The sequence below is a fragment of the Heterodontus francisci genome, chromosome 6, assembly GCF_036365525.1.
Source record: "Heterodontus francisci isolate sHetFra1 chromosome 6, sHetFra1.hap1, whole genome shotgun sequence".
Lineage (NCBI taxonomy): Eukaryota > Metazoa > Chordata > Chondrichthyes > Heterodontiformes > Heterodontidae > Heterodontus > Heterodontus francisci.
This window is the reverse complement of record NC_090376.1, coordinates 83,555,726-83,576,109: the sequence shown is the minus strand read 5'-3', so window position 1 is coordinate 83,576,109 and position 20,384 is coordinate 83,555,726. Positions and strand designations below refer to the sequence as shown.

Sequence of the window (20,384 nt, the reverse complement as noted above, 5' to 3'; positions counted from 1 at the left end):
TTAATGTAACAATGTATGTCTTACTGGGAATTTGTATTCCCACAAGTCTGTGGCGACAACATCTGGGCAATACTTCACCAGAAGCATTGGTATGTTTGACAAATGTAGTCACTTCTCTGTATATGTTAGTTGAATGGACGTCATGTCCTTATTAAAGGCTGGCATGTGGATCCTGTTTGGTGTATCTGGCAATTGCATATCAATAGTGAAACTATTGTACAGAAAAGTAAGAACTGCCAATATCTTTAGTTGATCACATTACTGAATGAAAAGCTTTGACTTTGTATAATCGTGGCAATGACTCATAGTAAGAAGAGAGGCACAGTAGCTTTAAACTTTACAATGCAAACATTTTTCTCCCAGTACAAATTATATAAATAGTGTGAGACTGTTTGCATTTTGTAACAAGAGTGAAGTGGATTTGTGTGTTTTTAAAAAGCTGCTCATATATGTCATTCATTTCTAGTTCAGAATATAGTAGTATTGGTCATCCTGAATACTCAATGTGGCTTTAAAAAAAAACAAGAGTTAAAGTGAGGAGGCATTAATGAGTTTAGAAACTTTTGAAAGGTACACTACAAGTTTGGAAAAACCTTTGCACTATTGCTTGTCTTCCAGAGGCATGTTGAAATATCAGGCGAATTTGGATCAACACCCTCCTGGCTGCATTGACCTGAATAAAACCTTAATCGATGATTTCCCTGCATCCAAGAATCCTGCAGAGCCATTTCCAAAAGGCTACTTTGAGCCAGAGTCTGGGATGGAAAACAACTCTGAGAGAGTCTGCACTGAAGCCCCAAAATTTCAGTCTAATTTACAAGAGGTATGTAAAATTTGCGTTAAAAACAGATAATTCTGGAAATACTCAGCAGGTCTGGCAGCATCTGTGGAGAGAGAAACCAAATTAACATTGCAGGTTGATGACCTTTCATTGACTGAAACGTTAACTCTGTTTCTCTCTCCGTGGATGCTGCCAGACGTGCTGAGTATTTCCAGCATTTTCTGTTTTTATTTCAGATTTCCAGCGTATGCAGTGTTTAGCTTTTGTAAAATTTGGGTGTTCAGGTTGACACATCTGTAATCTAATTTTGCTTTTATTTTTGGTAATAACCAATGGTCCCTTTAATTTTACTTTGTTGTGCGCAGCCTGTTTGTTGCACTATGCAGTTTGTTCTAGATTGCTGCACGATCGCATGGCCATGCATCCGCACAGCTGAGAGGGAACATTGGTAGTAACATGTAAAAGTAATTTGGTTGTTGGATTGCAGTAATTTATAGAATGTCAGACCATAACTACTTAAATATTTTTAAAGAGTGTAACATGGGACATTTTTGCACAAGTGTAGTAGACAGTCACCTACTTGGGTCTCTTTTTTTAAGCCTTTATTGCAGACAGCTATATGGTACAAGTGCTGGCATTTATAATTCAGCCATTCAATGCTCCATGCTCTGCATAGCATTGAAATTTACCATCAGCAGTGTAAGATATCTTAAAATTAAACAGCTTCAATAATTACAGCTAAGCACCAAACTGGGAAATGAGGCACTTGGTCCCATCACTTTGTGAGAATTTTGCCACTAGCCAGATTGGAAAATGACAACTATTTCACAAACAAGAAAGATGCCAGACTCATGGCACTGAGATGACCCTGTTTGTGAAGACGGAAGATCTTTAAAGTTTAGAACTGGCCTCAATTTCGTTAACCCAGAAAACAAGAGGAAGGCCTGGAAGAAGATTATTTCGCAGTTGAACGCAATCTCCATCAACAAAAGGAACTGACAGGGGAAAAAGGTTCAAATATACCAAGAAAACCTCCTTGGAGAAGGCTATGCTCAATAGCAAACTGAGAACATCTGGTTTTGATCAGAGAGCCCTGAATGTTTAGTTTAGTTTTTTTTAATTGGTAGTACTCCTGAGGTCAGTAGAGGGTAGGACATTCTTGCATGGGGTTTGGCACATACTCATGTGAGAGCCTCCACTATTGACTTTGGTAAGAATCTTCACAATGTGTATTTGTTTTACCATATTCCACAAGCACAATATTGAGATATGGTCATAGAATGGTACAATAGCCAATGCGAACTATGGGCTGTTGGAGCATTTTTGAATGATAGACATAGCATAGGAATATTCTTCATTGATGTTTCAGTGGATTTTATGTAGCACAAAGAATTTTCACATTTTGGGTGACTTTTACTGTGAAACATGGTGATTGATCCAGGTTCTAGAATTCCTGTTTGAGTATATAAATATTTGTTGCATAACTGGTGTTGCATTGAATATCTGGTTGTACCTATGGTTTATTGGCGGATTCTGGATTGAGGTTATAAATTGTGGTTTAAGGTCATAAGCATAATCCCCAAAAGTTATTTTTAATCCCCAAAAACTAGTCTTGTGGATAGTTGTTTTGATTTTTAAAAATAAATCAATAACTGGTTAAAGGTGAAAAATCATGTTCAATCAGTGTAACGTCCATTCATCATAAAGATATTTTTGCTGTGCAATACAGATCACACTCATGTTGAAGGAATGAAAAGCTTTACAAACTAATTGACATTGAATTAAATACAAGTGTTCGTATCTTGACATACATTCATTGTCCGGCATAAACCTTTATCATCTCTAATTGTTCTGCTTCAGTCCTGTGGAAGTGGATGACACAGAATGCCTTCACAGGCAATATTCAGACTTTTAAGGAATTGGAGGAAGCTTGAGGGCATTTTGGGGATTTGGAAATGTTTTTCTGAGTGCCTTGAATCAGGGGATTGGGGTCTGCTTTGACCTCTAGCCAAGCTATTCCAGTAGAACTACAACACTGGCATCTACCCGACAAAGTGAAAATTGCCCAGGTACTTCATGTCCACAAAAAACATAATAAATCCAATCTGGCCAATTCACTCCATCAATCTACTCTTAATCACAGAATCACAGAATAATACAGTGCAGAAGAGGCCCTTTGGCCCATCGAGTCTGCACCGATGCATTAAAACACCTGACCTGTCTACCTAATCCCATTTGCCAGCACTTGGCCCATAGCCTTGAATGTTATGACGTGCCAGGTGCTCATCCAGGTACTTTTTAAAGGAAGTGAGGCAAACTGCCTCTACCACCCTCTCAGGCAGTGCATTCCAGACTGTCACCACCCTCTGGGTAAAAATGTTCTTCCTCAAATCCCCCTTAAACCTCCCGCCCCTCACCTTAAACTTGTGACCCCTCGTAACTGACCCTTCAACTAAGGGGAACAGCTGCTCCCTATCCACCCTGTCCATGCCCCTCATAATCTTGTACACCTCGATCAGGTCACCCCTCAGTCTTCTCTGCTCCAGTGAAAACAACCCAAGCCTATCCAACCTCTCTTCATAGCTTAAATGTTCCATCCCGGGCAACATCCTGGTGAATAGCCTCTGCACCCCCTCCAATGTAATCACATCCTTCCTATAATGTGGCGACCAGAATTGCACACAGTACTCCAGCTGTGACCTTACTAAAGTTCTGTACAACTCCAACATGACCTCCCTGCTTTTGTAATCTATGCCTCGATTGATAAAGGCAAGTGTCCCATATGCCTTTTTCACCACCCTATTAACCTGCCCTTCTGCCTTCAGGGATCTGTGGACAAACACGCCAAGGTCCCTTTGTTCCTCGGAACTTCCCAGTGTCAGGCCATTCATTGAATACTTCCATGTCACATTACTCCTTCCAAAGTGTATCACCTCACACTTTTTCAGCGTTAAATTCCATCTACCACTTTTCTGCCCACGCATGTGGACGACCCCTCACCGCCAGCCATGGCAGAGGCAAGTGGCTGTTCAGGCTGCCCCGCTGCTTTGGATGACTTTGTCGGGCGTCCTCTGCCTGCCTGAGGCCATGTGGACCCTGAGCAGTCTCAAGACCACCCTATGATGCCCTGGGATTATGTGGTGCTGATGTCACTGACAGAGGGGACAAGGAGCTGCTGAATGCATCAGGAGCACCCTGAAAGGAGCCCCCATATTCATTCTGCTGCTGCTCCTGTGTCCCCTCGAGGCTCAATTGGGCCTCCCTGCTTACCTCAGAGGGATGAGCAGATTCTGGATGTCGCAGGAGCCTCATAGACAGATCTCTAAGGCACTGGTCCATGGAGCTCACTTTCTCTGAGGTTTCGTGGGGCCTCCAGGATCGGGTCCTCCACACCAGCCACCAATCGGTCAATGGAGGAAGGCACATGCACAAAAGACAGGGACTGTGCATTACTCTTGGCCTGGATGGAGATCGCCAAAGTCCGAGCCAGAGCACGAATTGTCTCTGGTAACTCCGCCAGATCTCCACGCACTGCATGCTGCACCTGCAGCATCTCCCGCTGAATAGAGGCTCCTCGTCAGCATAGGGCTCTACATTGGCCTGGCCTCCCACAGTCCTCCAAGTGTCAGAGGCTTCAGCCGATATTGCCTTTGGCAGCTGGTCCGGCATTTGTGTGACCACGAGGAGACTAAAAGCCCAACTGAGGTGACTGTCTTTGAGCTGGTGCTTGGTGTGGTGCGAGGATGTGTCGCTGCACCCTTTAAGGTCCTCTCCTCCTCCTCAGAGATGGACAGATGAGCCCTGGACACGATGCCTGGCCGCTGCTGTGTTTCACCTGCATGGGAAAACAGAATGACCAGTTGTGATCAGCACTCCTGACTGAAGGACATGTCATTGACTGCCGTAATGGCCACATGTGTGTGATTTTGACCTTGCGAGCAACCTTCATTGCTTGATCCAAGCCACCTGCACCCACCCCCCCACCTGCCCCTCGACCACACTCTGAGGAACTCACCCTCCTGGCCAGGTCCGCCAGCCTCACCATTAGCTAGAGAGAATCCTCCATCCTCCCCTGCAAGCATCAATGCCTCTTCCTCCACACTGGTGAGAAATGCCAGGTTGGCCACCCTGCCACCAGTCCGGGCCCTCTCTCGGGCATTCTGTGCCCTATTCTCTTGTAGAAACACAAGGCAATTAGTTCAGTCCCTTGACTCGAAAGACACCCACTCACTCCTTGTGCTGCATGCAGTATCTGGAACCAATGCCATTGAAGTGCACACTTGGCATACCTCTGCACCATTGTGCATCTCAAATGTACCCAGAATATGGCCCAAGGCTGGGCTGCAGCCTATTACTGAAGATGGATGGCTTCAACTTTGCAGCATCAGCATCCATTGACCCTACTGTATCAGTTAAAAGCTGCGATGACTGCGACATGCCCCTTACCCTGGCAGAGCGTAGAAGGTCATTGACCCACTTGCGGCACTGGAGCCATGTCGTCTTTACTACCCCACAGCTGCTGACCTCCTCCACTACCTCCAGCCACGCCTTCTTGTTGAACTGGGGAGGCCTCCTCCTTCTGTCTGCTGGGACGAGGACCTCCCGCCTTGCCTCAGCCACCTGGAGGAGGATATCCAGGGTATCTTCAGAGAACCTGAACCAGAGAAGTGTGAAGTGATTCATTTTGGAAGGTCGAATTTGAATGCGGAATACTGGCTTAAAGACAGGATTCTTGGTAGTGTGGAGGAACGGAGGGATCTTGGGATCCATGTCCATAGATCGCTCAAAGTTGCCACCCAAGTTGATAGGGTTGTTAAGAAGGCGTATGGTATGTTGGCTTTCATTAACAGGGGAATTGAGTTTAAGAGCTGCGAGGTTATGCTGCAGCTCTATAAGGCCCTGGTTCGACCACACTTGGAATATTGTGTTCAGTTCTGGTCGCCTCATTATAGGAAGGATGTGGAAGCTTTAGAGAGGGTGCAGAGGAGATTTACCGGGATGCTGCCTGGACTGGAGGGCATGTCTTATGAAGAAAGATTGAGGGAGCTAGGGCTTTTCTCATTGGAGCGAAGAAGGATGAGAGGTTACTTGATAGAGGGGTACAAGATGATGAGAGGCATAGATAGAGTGGATAGTCAGAGATTTTTTCCCAGGGTGGAAAGGGCTATCACCAGGGGGCATAATTTTAAGGTGATTGGAGGAAGGTTTCGGGGAGATGTCAGAGGTAGGTTGTTTACACAGAGTGGTGGATGCGTGGAATACGCTGCCAGTGGTGGTAGTAGAAGCAGATACATTAAGGGCATTTAAGCGACTCTTGGATAGGTACATGGATGATAGTAGAATGAAGGGTAGGTAGTTAGTTTGATATTAGAGTAGGTTAACTGTTCGGCACAACATCGTGGGCTGAAGGGCCTGTGCTGTGCTTTACTGTTCTATGTTCTATGCTGTATGTTCTAACCTGGGTGCCATGCGGTTGCATCTCTCTGCCATTGCTGCAAGCGGTTTCTGGTCTGTCTTGGGTATATTAATATTTACTGGAAGGGTCACCCTTTTAATTCCTTTTGCACTTCTTTCACCCTCGGGCAGTTCTATTCCTTCTTCTAATATGCTGCTCCTTCAAATGTGCTCTTTGCTGCAGATAAGCCTCTCAGAGCCACTGAGGTTGCTGAAAGTCCTTTTAGCACCTTATTCTGGCTCCAGCTCCACCCCCACGACACTCACCCTCCTGCCCGCGTGCACCCTTTTCTGTCAAAAATACACCACTGAGTTGCAAATTGGTTAGTTAGTGCTCGATTGGGGCTGCAGCTTGGCGCGGAGCGGGAGTGACACTGGCACTTCTGCCCCCTGGAACACGGAGCTGCCGACAAAGGTAAAATTCCGGCCAATAATCTACTCACTTTAGTATCAGTTTAAATATGTGAATTTTATTATCTAACTTCAGTCTGGGATTGATTGGGAAATGTAATGCCGGCATTAATTCAGACGGTTAGTTTTTGCTGCAATGTAGTTAGGTAGAAATTTTAGGAGAGAGATGGGAGAGAATGGTTTTTGTTATTATGGTAAATAACTAAAGCATAAGTAAACAATTAGGAAGGAGAAAACATGATTAAGTGCAAATTTGAAAACTTCAACCACTGTAGTAAAAACCATGATTAGCTGCTGTGTAACAAAAGTACGTTTAACATGCAGGAATTCCCTCCCAACATTATTAATAACTAAAAGGTCTGCAAGGGGGATTGCAGGACCTGCAAAGGATCATTTAGTATTTCACAAAATTGGACGAGCCTAAAAGCCAGTGGGGGCTATTTTAACGGAAGCCCACCTAGCAGGAAACTGACAGGACTGGATCAACGGAATGGATTGAAGTCAATAAAAGGTAAAATTGGCAGCTGCTCTAATTATCCTGTCAATTCTAGTTCAGGTTAGCTGTTGGTAATGATCAGCTTAACTCCATTGATTACTATTGTTACGGAATTTCCATTTTTTTTGTGGTAAAATTTGGGAATCTATATTTAAAAAGAAAAATTCATGGGCATTGGAAAATCTGGAGATGGCTGAACTTTATGGATACTTTTTTTTTTAAAAAGAGGAAGGTCAACAAGAGGTTCCTGTTTTTGACCAGTAAACAAATACTGGAAAACAGATGATATCAAGTAAGCACCACAGAGGGGTTGACTTAAGAGCTATGCTTTGTTGTGATAAGAGAGAATTTATGATTAGCATGAGACTTGCTTGGAAAAGTAGTTTCATTTTGAACTGTTAAAAGCCATTGGGTTTGGACTAAAGCAGGCAATTGGAATTTGAGATGGACCTGCCAGGAGTTCAGAAGAAAGCGATTACCTCTCTTTGAAGAATCCCTGCTCTTGAAAAGAAAAAGCTTGTATGAAGTTGTACTGTTGCCTCCTGTGATTTTGAAGACATCCTGAATGCTTGCAGAAACCTTGTATTTTTAAAAAGGACTTCTGTTGATGCAGACCTGATGGAAGACCTATGTGAAGCCTTCTGCAGTTGAATTTCATTGAACACCTACCCAAACAGACTGTCCATCAACCTTGCCTGGAAAAGTTCCGAATGGCAGCCAACTATTCGACTTTGGGACACCTCGCCAGAACAAAAAACTTCCATCTCTTCTCTTCAGTAAAAGTTTTTTTTTATTCCTTCTGTTCCTTTGTAACAGTTGTAAACAAAATCCCTTTTTTCCCAGTTAACCAGTTTTTGTATGTATGTGAGTGTGTATAAGGGCTTGGATATAAAAAATATGGGGCTTTAATGTTTCAATTTGAGTATATATTTTCTTCATTATTGATTAATACATGATTTATAATAAACGGATAATTTTGTTGTTTATTAAAGAAACCTGGTTAGTGTGCTTTATTCTGGGGACAAATAGAGTATCTCATTGGCTGTTTTGGTAAGTGGGAAAATGTATTGATATGCTGTGACCTGTGGAGAAGTGGACTGAATTAACAGTGCACTCCTCCCACCTCGGTCGTAACACTATCAATAAAAAGGGTCCAGATCTTTACAACTTGTATTTTGGTTTTCAGTTCATTACCTCAGAGTGTATCATGAAATTTCTCTTCTTTTGCACAGAGATCTTCATTTACTGCAAAAACAGGTATTTGGGTACTAGTCATTGTAGTATTTACAGCACAGAAACAGGCCTTTCATCCCAACCAGTCTGTGTTGGTGTTTAGCCTCCATGCAAGCAAATAGACCTAATTACATTTATCTACCTTGTTGCCATATTCCATATATGGAAAAAATATAAATAGGGAGGTCACAAAGGCTTTAAAATAGTAATATGAGGGGTGAGGGAGTGATCTACAAGAAATGAAGCAAGCTTAAGTATAAATGGAACAGGAAATTAGAGCATTGGACAGACTAAACTAAGGTTGGACATAAATGACCAGGAAATAACTAGAATTACAGAACAGGTGTATAAAAAGATAGTTAAAAATAAAATGAGAGGAACTGCTATGAGTTGAGCTGTCTGCACAGCAATGTATGCAGTGTTTGTAATAAAACAGGAACAAGAGGAAAAGAACCAAATATAGTCAAGATTACTGAGACTTGGCTACAGAAACATCAGGACTGCAAATTAAACATTGAAGGGGTAACACATTTAGAAAAAAGGGTGGGAAAAAGAGGAGATGGAGTGGCTGTACTTATTAGAGTTACCATAAAAGCCATCTGTAAGACAGAAATTGAAGCCATGTGGATAGAGATAAGAGGCAACAAATGATCACGCACACTAATAGGCATAGTTCTCAGACCACCTAATACTGGAAGGGAAGTGGAGGAAGAAAAATGCAAACAATTAAGGAAATGAGTAACAAACATAGAATAATAATCATGGGTGATTTCAACTATCCTGGAATTAATTGGCCTGAAAAGTAGGTAAAGGGGATAAGGGGAATGGGGTTCCTACAATGTGCACAGGACTCCTTTCTAATCCAATAACTAAGAAGCCCAAAAAGAGAGGATTTGCTACTGGATCTGTAAATGGGGAATGAACCAGAGCAGATAAGAGAAGTAAAAGTAAGGGAACATCTAGGGAATAATTATAAGAGGGTTTAGGATAATAATTAGGAGAACAGAAGAAAAGCTGATTTTGAGGGGCTGAGAATCAAACTTGGGGAAAACAAAATGGACAACAATATTGGCTAACAATGATGTAGAACAGCATTGGGAAACAATTAAAATGGTGTTCAATGGAGCCCAGGAAGATATATTCTGCGAAAAACCAAAAACCAAATAAACATTAATGACACCATGGATGAACAATGACATGAGAAAAAAATTGAAAGTAAGGGACGGGACATACACTAAATATTTGGACTGCAGAGGAGAGAGTCAGGCCAGGGAGAATACAAAGAAACTAGGAGAGAAGTCAAAAAAACAATTAGGATGGCAAAAAGGAACTATTAAATTAAATTATCAAGGAACATAAAACAAAGTGGTCAAGTATTTTAGAGGCACATAAATTAAAAAAGGAAAGTTGGATTGGGAATTTGGCCAGTAAGGGATGGTCAGGATAAAATCACAGGCAGCAATAACAAAATGGTAGGAACATTAAATAATTATTTTGTTTCACTATTTACCAGAGACACGGATTAAATTGACAAGACATCATAAAATGAGATTAGAAATGATGTAACCGTATTTAAAATAAAAGGAACTACATTGAATAAACTAATTAAGTTCAAAGAGGATGAAACCCACGTATTCTAAAAGTAGCTAGGGAAGAGACAGCAGAGCTACAATTACACATATTTAATAATCAACTAGAAAAAGATGTCATACCAGAGAACAGGCAGACAGCTAACGTTATACGTATACTTAAGAAGTGAGTCGGAACATGTCTAGGGAGCTATAGGCCAATCAGCTTAATATTGGCAGTAGAAAAAATAATGGAATCCCTACTAAAGGAAAAAAATAGAAAAAACCTCTAGTAACCAAAAATATAATAATGAATAATCTACATGGATTTCAAAAGGGAAAGGGGGGAATTTTATGCTGTCCCCTGTTGCGAGTTTGGAGGTGGGGAGAGCATAAAATTAAGTGGGATGGTGGCAGGCAGGAGTTTCCACCACCATCCCAAGTCCACAAAAATCCTGCACTGCTGCCAATTGAGGCCCTTAACTGGGTAACTAACCCCCAATTAAGGGCCTCTTCCTGCCGCAGCCGCAATTAGCCGTGCGGCGGGCGGCCCTGTCAATGTCTTGACCTACCCGAGACCATCAATATAAGATAGTTACTAAGAAATCAGATAGGGAATGCAGAAGAAAATTCTTTAGTCAGAGAGTGGTCAGACTTGGAACTCACTCCCACAGGTAGCAGTTGAACTGAATAGTATAGATACAGTTAAGCGGAAACTCGATAGCATGTAAGGGTGAAGGAAATAGTGTGTTATGATAACAGAGTTAGATGAGGAAGGATGGGAGGAAGCTCAAGTTGAGTGTGCTGAATATTCTATGTAATTCTTTGTAATATTCCTTCTTCCACCTAGCTAATCAAATCTGGAATGTTGATCTAATATCTGCCCAAACCACTACAAGCCTCAAAACAGCGTTTAAGAAAGTTTTCCCTGACTTAACATCTGTTCTTAAATCGTGCAGTTGTCCAAAGGCAAGCCATAAGTATTTACCTTCAGAAACTTAGGCCGGAATTTTCTCCACTTAAAATACTTACACACTTTGGGACCATTTCCGGGTCCTGACCCCGCTTATGTTGGCAGTGTGTACTCCGACGTGAGCTTACGGGTAGCAGCCAGTTAACAGGCCATCTCCGTGTTCACCATGCAATTAAGGATGGCAGGTGAACACTGGATGCATGAGGGCCAATCAGAGTGGCCAAAGGGAAGGGTTGGTCGGCAGTCCCACTGCGATTAGTGTGTGCTGCTCCGGTATATGGAGAAGGAGAGGGTGACATTACCTATTCCCTTCCTCGATGTCTCTGTCTTCATCTCTGGGGATAGGCTGTCAACTAATATTCATTATAAGCCACCGACTCCCACAGCTACCTTGACTACACTTCCACACACCCTGCTTCCTGTAAGGACTCCATTCCATTCTCCCAGTTTTTCCGTCTCCGATGGATCTGTTCTGATGATGCAACCTTCCACAACAGCACTTCCGATATGTCTTCCTTTTTCCTCAACTGAGGAGTCCCCCTGACTGTGGTTGACTGGGCCCTCAACCATGCCCGACCCATTTCCCACAATTTTCCCCTCCCCATTCCCCTCCCTCCTAGAATCGCGACAGGGTTCCCCTTGTCCTCAGATTCCACCCCCACCAACCTACACATCCAAAGGTTCATCCTCTGTCACTTCTGCCACCTCCAGTGTGATGCCACCACCAAATGCATCTTTCCCTCCTATGTCAGCATTCTGAAGGGATCGTTCCCTCCATGATATGCTAGTCAACTCCTCCATTATCCCCGACACCTCGTCCCCTTCCCACAGCACCTTCCCATGCAATCACAAGAGGTGTAATACCTGCCCTTTTACCTTTTCTCCCCTCATCATCCAAGGCCCCAAACACTCCTTCCAGGTGAAGCACTTGTACTTCTTTCAATTTAGTGTATTGTCTTCGCTGCTCACAATGTGGTCTCCTCTACAATGGGGAGACCAAACGCAGATTGGGTGACCACTTTGCGGAACTCAGTCCACAAGCATGATCCCAAGCTTTCGGTTGCTTGCCATTTCAATTCGGCACCCTCCTCTTACACCTGCATCTCTGTCATTGGCCTGCTGTGTGTTCCAGCGAACATCAACGCAAGCTTGAGGAACAGCACCTCATTTTCCGATTTGGCACTCTACAGCCTTCCATTGTCAACATTGAGTTCAATAATTTCAGAGCATGATTGGCCTTTTTATTTTATTTTATTTTTTAACCATGTGCCTGCCTTAAACTTGGTTTTTCATGTTTGTGCTTTTGGACAGAGCTGTTCATTATTCTGTCATTAACACTCTGTCTGGACTAATGCTCTGCCTTTCACCACACCATTATCACTCCCTTTGCCTTTGTCCCATGACATCTTTGTCATTTAATCTCCCCTGCGCTCTATCCTATCACACACCTTCCCTTTTGTTCTCTTCCCCCCTGACCCCTGCTTCACTTGCTTAAAACCTATTACATTTCTAAACTTTGCCAGTTCCGATGAAAGATCACAGACCTGAAACGTTAACTCTGCTTCTCTCTCCACTGATGCTGCCAAACCTGTTGAGTATTTCCAGCATTTTCTGTTTTTATTTCAGATTTCCAGCATCTGCAGTATTTTGCTTTTATTTTAGTGTCAAAATTCAGCCTTAGTGTCAGAATGTCTTCGGCTTGAATTCAAGCAAGGCTCACTCAAACTTCTGAAGAGGATGAATTGCACTATTTCATCGAATATGAGGAGGAACCAGGAGTATACAGGAACTGAACAGTCCTGGGTATGAGACACAGCGAATAGACATATCCATGCGTGATGGAGATCACTCTAATTAGATAACCCTTCTATTAGATATTTTCCTGTAACCTTTCTGGATTTTGTGATCATTTCTCCCCACAAAGGATTTGGAAAAATAGTTTTTTTCATGTTAGGTTTTTAAAAGCAAAGTATATTCTCATGGGCAGTCAGAGAAGGGATGATTAATATACTGCGTGGCAGTTGTTTTTTCCATTGACTAAACAATAAATGCTAGTATGTCTAGGTAATTCGGAAAACCTATCTCACCCATTGTGTTGGAAAACGCTATGATTTCTGTCTGTTTGTGAAGTGGGGTTTAAGCAGACAGACACAGACATCAAAAAGGCGGAAGGGTTTTCAGAAATATGACCCTAACACAGATAGGCACAAAGCAAAAGTCAGCAAAAGATGGGAGGTGAGCAGGTTCTATCTTACACTGTCGGACAGAATGCAGAGGGGTTATTTTATTTAAGTGTGATGATCTATCACAGTGGGGTAGCATTGCAGTTAGGTTAGTTTCTTTTTGTGTCATTATATGAAGATACATTGGTATGGATTAAACCCAAGTGACTCTGATCATTAGGGTTATTCTGTTGCTCCACTTCAAAATAAAGTTGTTTAGTAATATGAATCAAGCTCATCTCCCAGGGTTAATTCAGTTCATCTTCAAAAAGAGTGAAGAAATGCACATACCCAAGTCAGAAATCTAGTCTAAATCACAAGCAGGTTTTATTGTTAGACCCCACCACGTCACACTATTAGACAAGTAGATATAGGGCAGTAAGAGTCAACTCCCATAAAGGTAAATACTCAATCTGCTTACTTGAACTATTTTGATGCCCCCAAACAGAATAGTTGGCTACAACATACCCAAATTTATAGTGAGTATCTGGGATACTGAGTTGCACAAGTGACAAGTCAAAAATTTAACAGTCATGGAACTGAAACAGTCATGTCATCCAGGTCAAAAGAGGCAGAAATTGGTGGAAACATGCTCTACCATGCAACATATGGAGCTGTAACTGGTGCAAGGGGGTTCCAGTCACAAAGCAAAAGGGATGCACAGTTCAGGGTGGTGCAGTGGTTAGCACCGCTCCAGCGACCTGGGTTCAGTTCTGGGTACTGCCTGTGCGGAGTTTGCAAGTTCTCCCTGTGACTGCGTGGGTTTCTGCCGGGTACTCCTGTTTCCTCCCAGAGCCAAAGACTTAGATTAGATTAGATTAGAGATACAGCACTGAAACAGGCCCTTCGGCCCACCAAGTCTGTGCCGAACATCAGCCACCCATTTATACTAATCCTACGCTAATCCCATATTCCTACCAAACATCCCCACCTGTCCCTATATTTCCCTACCACCTACCTATACTAGTGACAATTTATAATGGCCAATTTACCTATCAACCTGCAAGTCTTTTGGCTTGTGGGAGGAAACCGGAGCACCCGGAGAAAACCCACGCAGACACAGGGAGAACTTGCAAACTCCACACAGGCAGTACCCGGAATCGAACCCGGGTCCCTGGAGCTGTGAGGCTGCGGTGCTAACCACTGCGCCACTGTGCCGCCCTAGGTTGATAGGTAAATTGGCCATTGTAAATTGCCCCTAGTGTAGGTAGGTGGTAGGAGAATGGTGGGGATGTGGTAGGGAATATGGGATTACTGTAGGATTAGTATAAATGGGTGGTTGTTGGTTGGCACCGACTTGGTGGGCCGAAGGGCCTGTTTCAGTGCTGTATCTCTAAATAAATAAATAAGTTCACAGCTTTCCATGCAGTGCATGGGGCGGTAGAGGAAACATGGTGGTATGCCCGATGACACAGTAATGGCCATCTAGAATGAACTGTAGTGCTCAGAATGCACAGCTTGATCAAGACTTCCTCTGGTGAACATTCAGTTGGCTATGTTGATTGTCGTGTTGTGTTGGGACAGCAAGCTATGAGCTGGAGACAAAGGGGGAGAAATTTGTTTGTGCAGCAATGCTTCTAGTGCAGACTTGCGTTTTTTAAATTTCTTGCTTCTAGAGAGAGCAAAAAGGGCACTTATTGGACTGTCATAGTAGCAAAAAGACCTAATCGTTAATTTTTGAGGGCCTGAAGAATAATATCACCGTTGTGCTGTTAAAAATTGAAGTTTAGGTACTTTCCTTTTACTGTATGTCCAGTCTTCAACCTTGCTCAGATTTCTCCTGAGGGTCATAACTATCCATTTGTTGCAGAAGTGTTGTAGATTTTGTAGCTCAAACTAATACTAGAATTATGAGAGGAACCATCCTTCCTATGTGGCTTAATTGTTCTTCATGAAGCAAATGTGTGGAATATTTTAAGCAATAATCAGTTTCACCAGTTTGACATAAAAACAGATTCTATTTAGAATAGAGATCTGTCATTTTCTAACAGAAATTTTTTTCTTTCCTTTTAAGACATGGCTTTGGGTGTCTGGACCTCTATGTCTTTATTGTGCAGAAAGGCTGTACAGATACATTCGGAGCAACAAACCAGTCACCATTGTCTCTGTGAATTCTCATCCCTGTGATGTGATAGAGATACGAATGGTGAAAGAAAACTTTAGAGCAAGGCCTGGTCAGGTAAGTTCAAATAAAGAGTTAGCCTGTATTAACATATACTTGTCATTATTAAACTGATTAGGGAAAAAAATAAATTTATCATTGTAGATTTACTGAAATATTAAAGGTCACAATTTCTAATGACTTTCAAAAGAATATATTACCTTCCATTGAATTGTTTTGGTGTGTGAGTATGAGCTCCTTTGGCTACGTGCCCCACTCCCTTCTGAGTTTAGTCAGTTTATCATGCTCTGTTATTAAATAATAGAGAGGAACATATATGATTTTGACTTGCCAGGAGGTTGCACTCAAATAAATAGTAGACAATAAGGAAAACTAATGCTCCTTCAATTCCCTAAAATATGCACTGCACAGCTTTCCCACAGGGCAGGAATAAACCTGTTTGGAACAACACACCTGGCAATGTCATTGGCACTGGAAAGCTACAATTTATATTAATAACTTAGATGAAGGGACTGAGTGCAATGTATCCAAATTTTCTCATGATACAAAGCTAGGTGGGACAGCAAGCTATGAGCTGGAGACAAAGGGGGAGAAATTTGTTCGTGCAGCACTGCTTCTAATGGCCCTATGCAGACTTGCGTTGATTTCCTGTGTGCCGGCACGGCTGCAGGCCTCTACCTGTGTGGCCCGCACAGTGTTCTTTCGTAATATTGAAGCTGCTTGGCCTGGTGAATCGAGGTAAGTCTGTGTAGTGCTGCTAGAAGCAACACTATGTGAACAAATTTCTCCCCCAGAGAGTCTACAAATAGATATAAACAGGTTAAGTGAGTGGGCAAAAAAGTGGCAGATGGAGTATAATGTGTGGAAGTATGTTATTCACTTTGGTAGGAAGGACAGATAAACAGAACATATTTTAAATGGTGAGAAAGTATTAAATGTTGGTGTCCAGAGGAATTTAGGTGTCCTTTTGCAAGAAACACAGAAAATTAACATGCAGGTACAGCAAGCAATTATGAAGGCAAATGATATGTTGGCCTTTATTACAAGGAGGTTGGAATACAAGAGTTAGGATCACTGCTGCTATTGTAGGAGGCCTTGGTGAGACTACACCTGGAGTACTATGTACAGTTTGGTCTCCGTACCAAAGGAAGAATATACGTGCCTTAGAGGTGGTGCAATGAAGGTTCACTAGATTAATTCCTGGGATGAGGGGCTGTACTTGGAGGAAAGATTGAGTAGAATGGGCCTATACTTTCTGGAATTTAGAAGAATGAGAGGTGATCTCATTGAAACATACAAAATTCTGAGAGCGTTTGTCAGGGTGGATGCTGAGAGGCTGTTTCCCCTGTCTGGAGAGTCTAGAACTAGGAAGCATGATATGGTCACTTAGGACTGAAATTAGGATTGTGAGTCTTTGGAATTCTGTATGCCAGAGGGCTGTGGATGCTCAGTTGTTGAGTATATTCAAGGCTGAGACAAATAGATTTTTGGACTCCAAGGGAATCAAGGAATATGGAGTGAAAACCAAGAAATGCTGGAACCACTCAGCAGGTCTGGCAGCATCTGTGGAAAGAGAAGCAGAGTTAACGTTTCGGGTCAGTGACCCTTCTTCGGAACAAGGAATATGGAGGTTGGGCAGAAAGGTGGAGCTGAGGTCAAAGATCAGCCATGATCGTATTAAATGGTGGAGCTGTTTTGAGGGCCATGTGGTCTACCCTCTGCTCTTATTTCTGATATTTGAGTGATATTTGAGAGGTCAGACAATATCATATCTGCCATTATCAGAGGACCAAAGCCAGAGTCTTACGGGATATGAGAGAAAAAGGACATTCTTGCACAATGGGGTTTAGATTTTATCACGCCGCGAGGCTCCTGGTGCTGGGCCAAAAAGGCAAGGGGAGCCCCACTTCAGCCCTGCAGAGCCTACCCGGTGCGATCTAACGGCGCAAAGACACTTATGTGCCTGGTGCCGGGGTCTCCGTCCCTTTAAAGACAGGGATCCTGCCTCCAGGAGCTGCTGGCCAATCAGAAGGCCGCAGCTGTGTAGTATCAGCAGCGCCACTGGGAATGGTGGCCACTGCCGATACTTCAAGACGCCTTGCATCCAGGCCTGGACCCAAGGTAAGTGAGGTGGGATCACCGGGGCCAGACCGGCAGGCCCCATCGAGGGCGGGGTAAAGGATGGGAATTGAGAGCAGGGGAGAGGGGTTAACGTAGGTGGGCTATTTCCAGGCGGGGGCCCTATTTGGGCCACAGATTGCCCAAGGAGGAGGCCCCTCCACAAGCCTGCAGGGAGGTCTCCTTGTTTTACTTGTTTTCCCATATTCTACCCTCTGTAAATTTGAGGTCAAATACTCTGCTGCTTGCCTCTTAACTCACACCAAGTCCCTTTCCCCTATCACCCCTATGCTTGCTGACCTGCACTGGCTCACAGTCAAGCAATGTCTTGATTTTAAAATTCTCATTCTTGTTCTCAAATCCCTCCATAGCCCTGCCCCTCCCTATCTCTGTAATCTCCTCCAGCCGCACAATCCTCCAAGATATCTGTGCTGCTCTAATTCTGGCCTTTTGAGCATCCCGATTTTAATTGTGTTTCCATTGGTTGCTTCGGTCCTAAGCTCTGGAGTACTCTCCCTACACCTCTCCGCCTCTTCAGCTCGCTTTCCTCCTTCAAGACACTCCTTAAAACTGACCTCTTTGACCAAGCTTTTGGTCATCTGACTGAATAACTCCTCTTGTGGCTCGGTGTCATTTTATTTTGTAAAGCTCCTGTGAAGTGCCTTAGGATGTTTTATTATGTTAAAGGTACAATATTAACATAAGTTGTTGTAATTTGTTGTAGGATAGTTAATATAAGGATGTAAAGGGGTAATAACCGAGACACTGAGAGAGACCCCTCCCACTTTACGAGCGATGATGTAACAGTCACATGAGATAGGCGTGAAAGAAGAAGGTTTAGCAGCACCAAGGACGCTCACTTAGGTAGCGTGCGGAGAGTTTATATAGTAACTAAATAATAAAGAATTGTTACCGGAGACTACAACTTTCTCTAGAATGCCCTAATGCTACTAATACAAACCCAACAATGCAACAAGGTGGCAACAGTGAAAGCAACCAGGAGAATTTGAAGATCTCATTACCTTAACAAGAAACACCAGGGGAACAACAAAGAAATTTGAAGAGAAATACTAACCCGGAACAGTAAGAAAACTACTTAGCTACAGAAGAGACTGTGGAGCTGCAATAGAAGCGTCCACACCTGCAAATAGAATCCAGCTATCTAGTGAGTTAAAAGCTCTTTGAAAACAAAGTAATTTTCTGAAGGCATCATGCTCGAAGGGAAAGAAAATGGGGGTAAAAACAATCCTTCACTCGTGCTGAATGTGAGGGCAAAGAGCGGGAAGCCCCTGACAAGCATGCGAACTGTCGAAACGCACGGGAAATCCCCGAACACAGCAGGATACTCCATTAAGGCAAGCAAGCTTGAAAAAAACGAACTAAAATTCTCAATGGAAAGGGAAAACCCTTAAGAAGCCTATTTAAACAGCAGGGAACTCTCAAGAACTGGGACACTCCAGTAAGGCAACCAAGCCTGAAAAAAACCAAAGTGAATTTCTCAAGCAAAGGGGAAAACCCTAAAAAAGCCTATTATAACAGCAGCGAACACTTGAGAACAGCTGAGACACCTCCATTTTAGCAAGCTAGCCTGAAAAAAACCAGAGCCTCCCCCCCCCCCACCGCAGGAGGGTTTGCACCACACCACATCAACTACATTGCCCTCATCAACCCTCTCTGTTACCTCCTCAAAAAACTCCAGAAAATTAGTTAAACATGATTTTCCTTTAAGAAATCCAAGCTAGCTTTCCTTAATTAGCCCACATTTGTCTATGTGACAATTAATTTTGTCCCGAATTATATTTTCTAGAAGTTTCCCCACCACCGAAGTTCAACTGACCGGCCTGTAGTTGCTGGCGTTATCTTTACACCCTTTTTTCAACAAGGAAGTAATGTTTGCAATTCTCCATTCCTCTGGCACTGCCTCCGAGTCTAAAGAAGACTGAAAATTTAGGCCAGTGCTTCTGCGATTTCCACTCTCACTTCCGTCAGTATCCTTGGATGCATCTCATCCGGTCCTGGTGCTTTAACCACTTTGAATACAAACAGCCTATCTAATACATCAGCTTTATCAATTTTAAATGCCTCTGGTGTCTGAATTACCTCCTCTTTCACCATTGCCTGGGTTGCATTTTGTTCCTTGGTAAAGATGCAAAGTATTCATTTACTACCTCAGCTATGCCCTCTGCCTCCATGTGTAAATCCTCTTTATGGTCCCTAATCGGCCCCACTCCTCCTTTTACCACCCTTTTACTATTTATAGGTCTATAGAAAACTCTGGTATTTCCTTTAATGTTAGCTGCCAGTCTCTTTTCATGCTCTCTCTTTGCTTCTTTTATTTGCTTTTTCACTTCCCCTCTGGACCTTCTATATTCAGCCTGGTTCTCAATAGTATTTTCTACCTGGCGTCTGTGATAAGCAAACTTTTTCTTCTTTATCTTAATCTCTACCTCTTTTGTCATCCAGGGAGCTCTGGATTTGTTTGCCCTACCTTTCCCCTTCGAGGGAACATATCTTGACTCTGCCTGCGCTATCTCTTCTTTGAAGGTAGTCCATTGTTCAGTTTTCCTGCCAACCTTTGACTCCAATTTATTTGTCCCAGCTCCATTGTTACGCCATTGAAGTTGGCCTTCCCCCAGTTAATTATTCTTACTCTGGATTGCTCTTTGTCCTTTTTCATAATCAGCCTAAACCTTATGATACAATGATCATTATCCCTTAAATCCTTTCCTACTGATACTTGATCCACTTGGCCCAACTCATTCCCAAGAACCAGGTCTAGCAGTGCCTCCTTTCTCGTTGGACAAGCAACATACTGCTGTAGCAAATTTTCCTGAACAAATTCTAGGAACTCTTGCCCCGCACTGCCCTTTACATTACTACTATCCCAGTCTATGTTTGAATAATTAAAATCCTCCATTATAACTACCCTATAATTTTTGCACCTCTCTGTAATTTCCTTGCAAATTTGTTCCTCCACGTACTTCCCACTAGTTGGTGGCCTATAGA

General features: G+C 42.9%; 1 protein-coding gene across 2 annotated transcripts in view; it reads left to right on the top strand.

The window, feature by feature from the left end:
• LOC137370985 (NADPH oxidase 4) overlaps positions 1-20,384 on the top strand; it is a 265,074-nt gene that overhangs the window by 106,819 nt on the left and 137,871 nt on the right. For both annotated transcript variants that reach the window (XM_068032888.1, XM_068032887.1), the window contains exons 9-10: positions 619-823; positions 15,153-15,317. In XM_068032888.1, the coding sequence (XP_067888989.1) occupies positions 619-823; positions 15,153-15,317 (370 nt within the window). The remainder of the gene's footprint in view (positions 1-618; positions 824-15,152; positions 15,318-20,384) is intronic.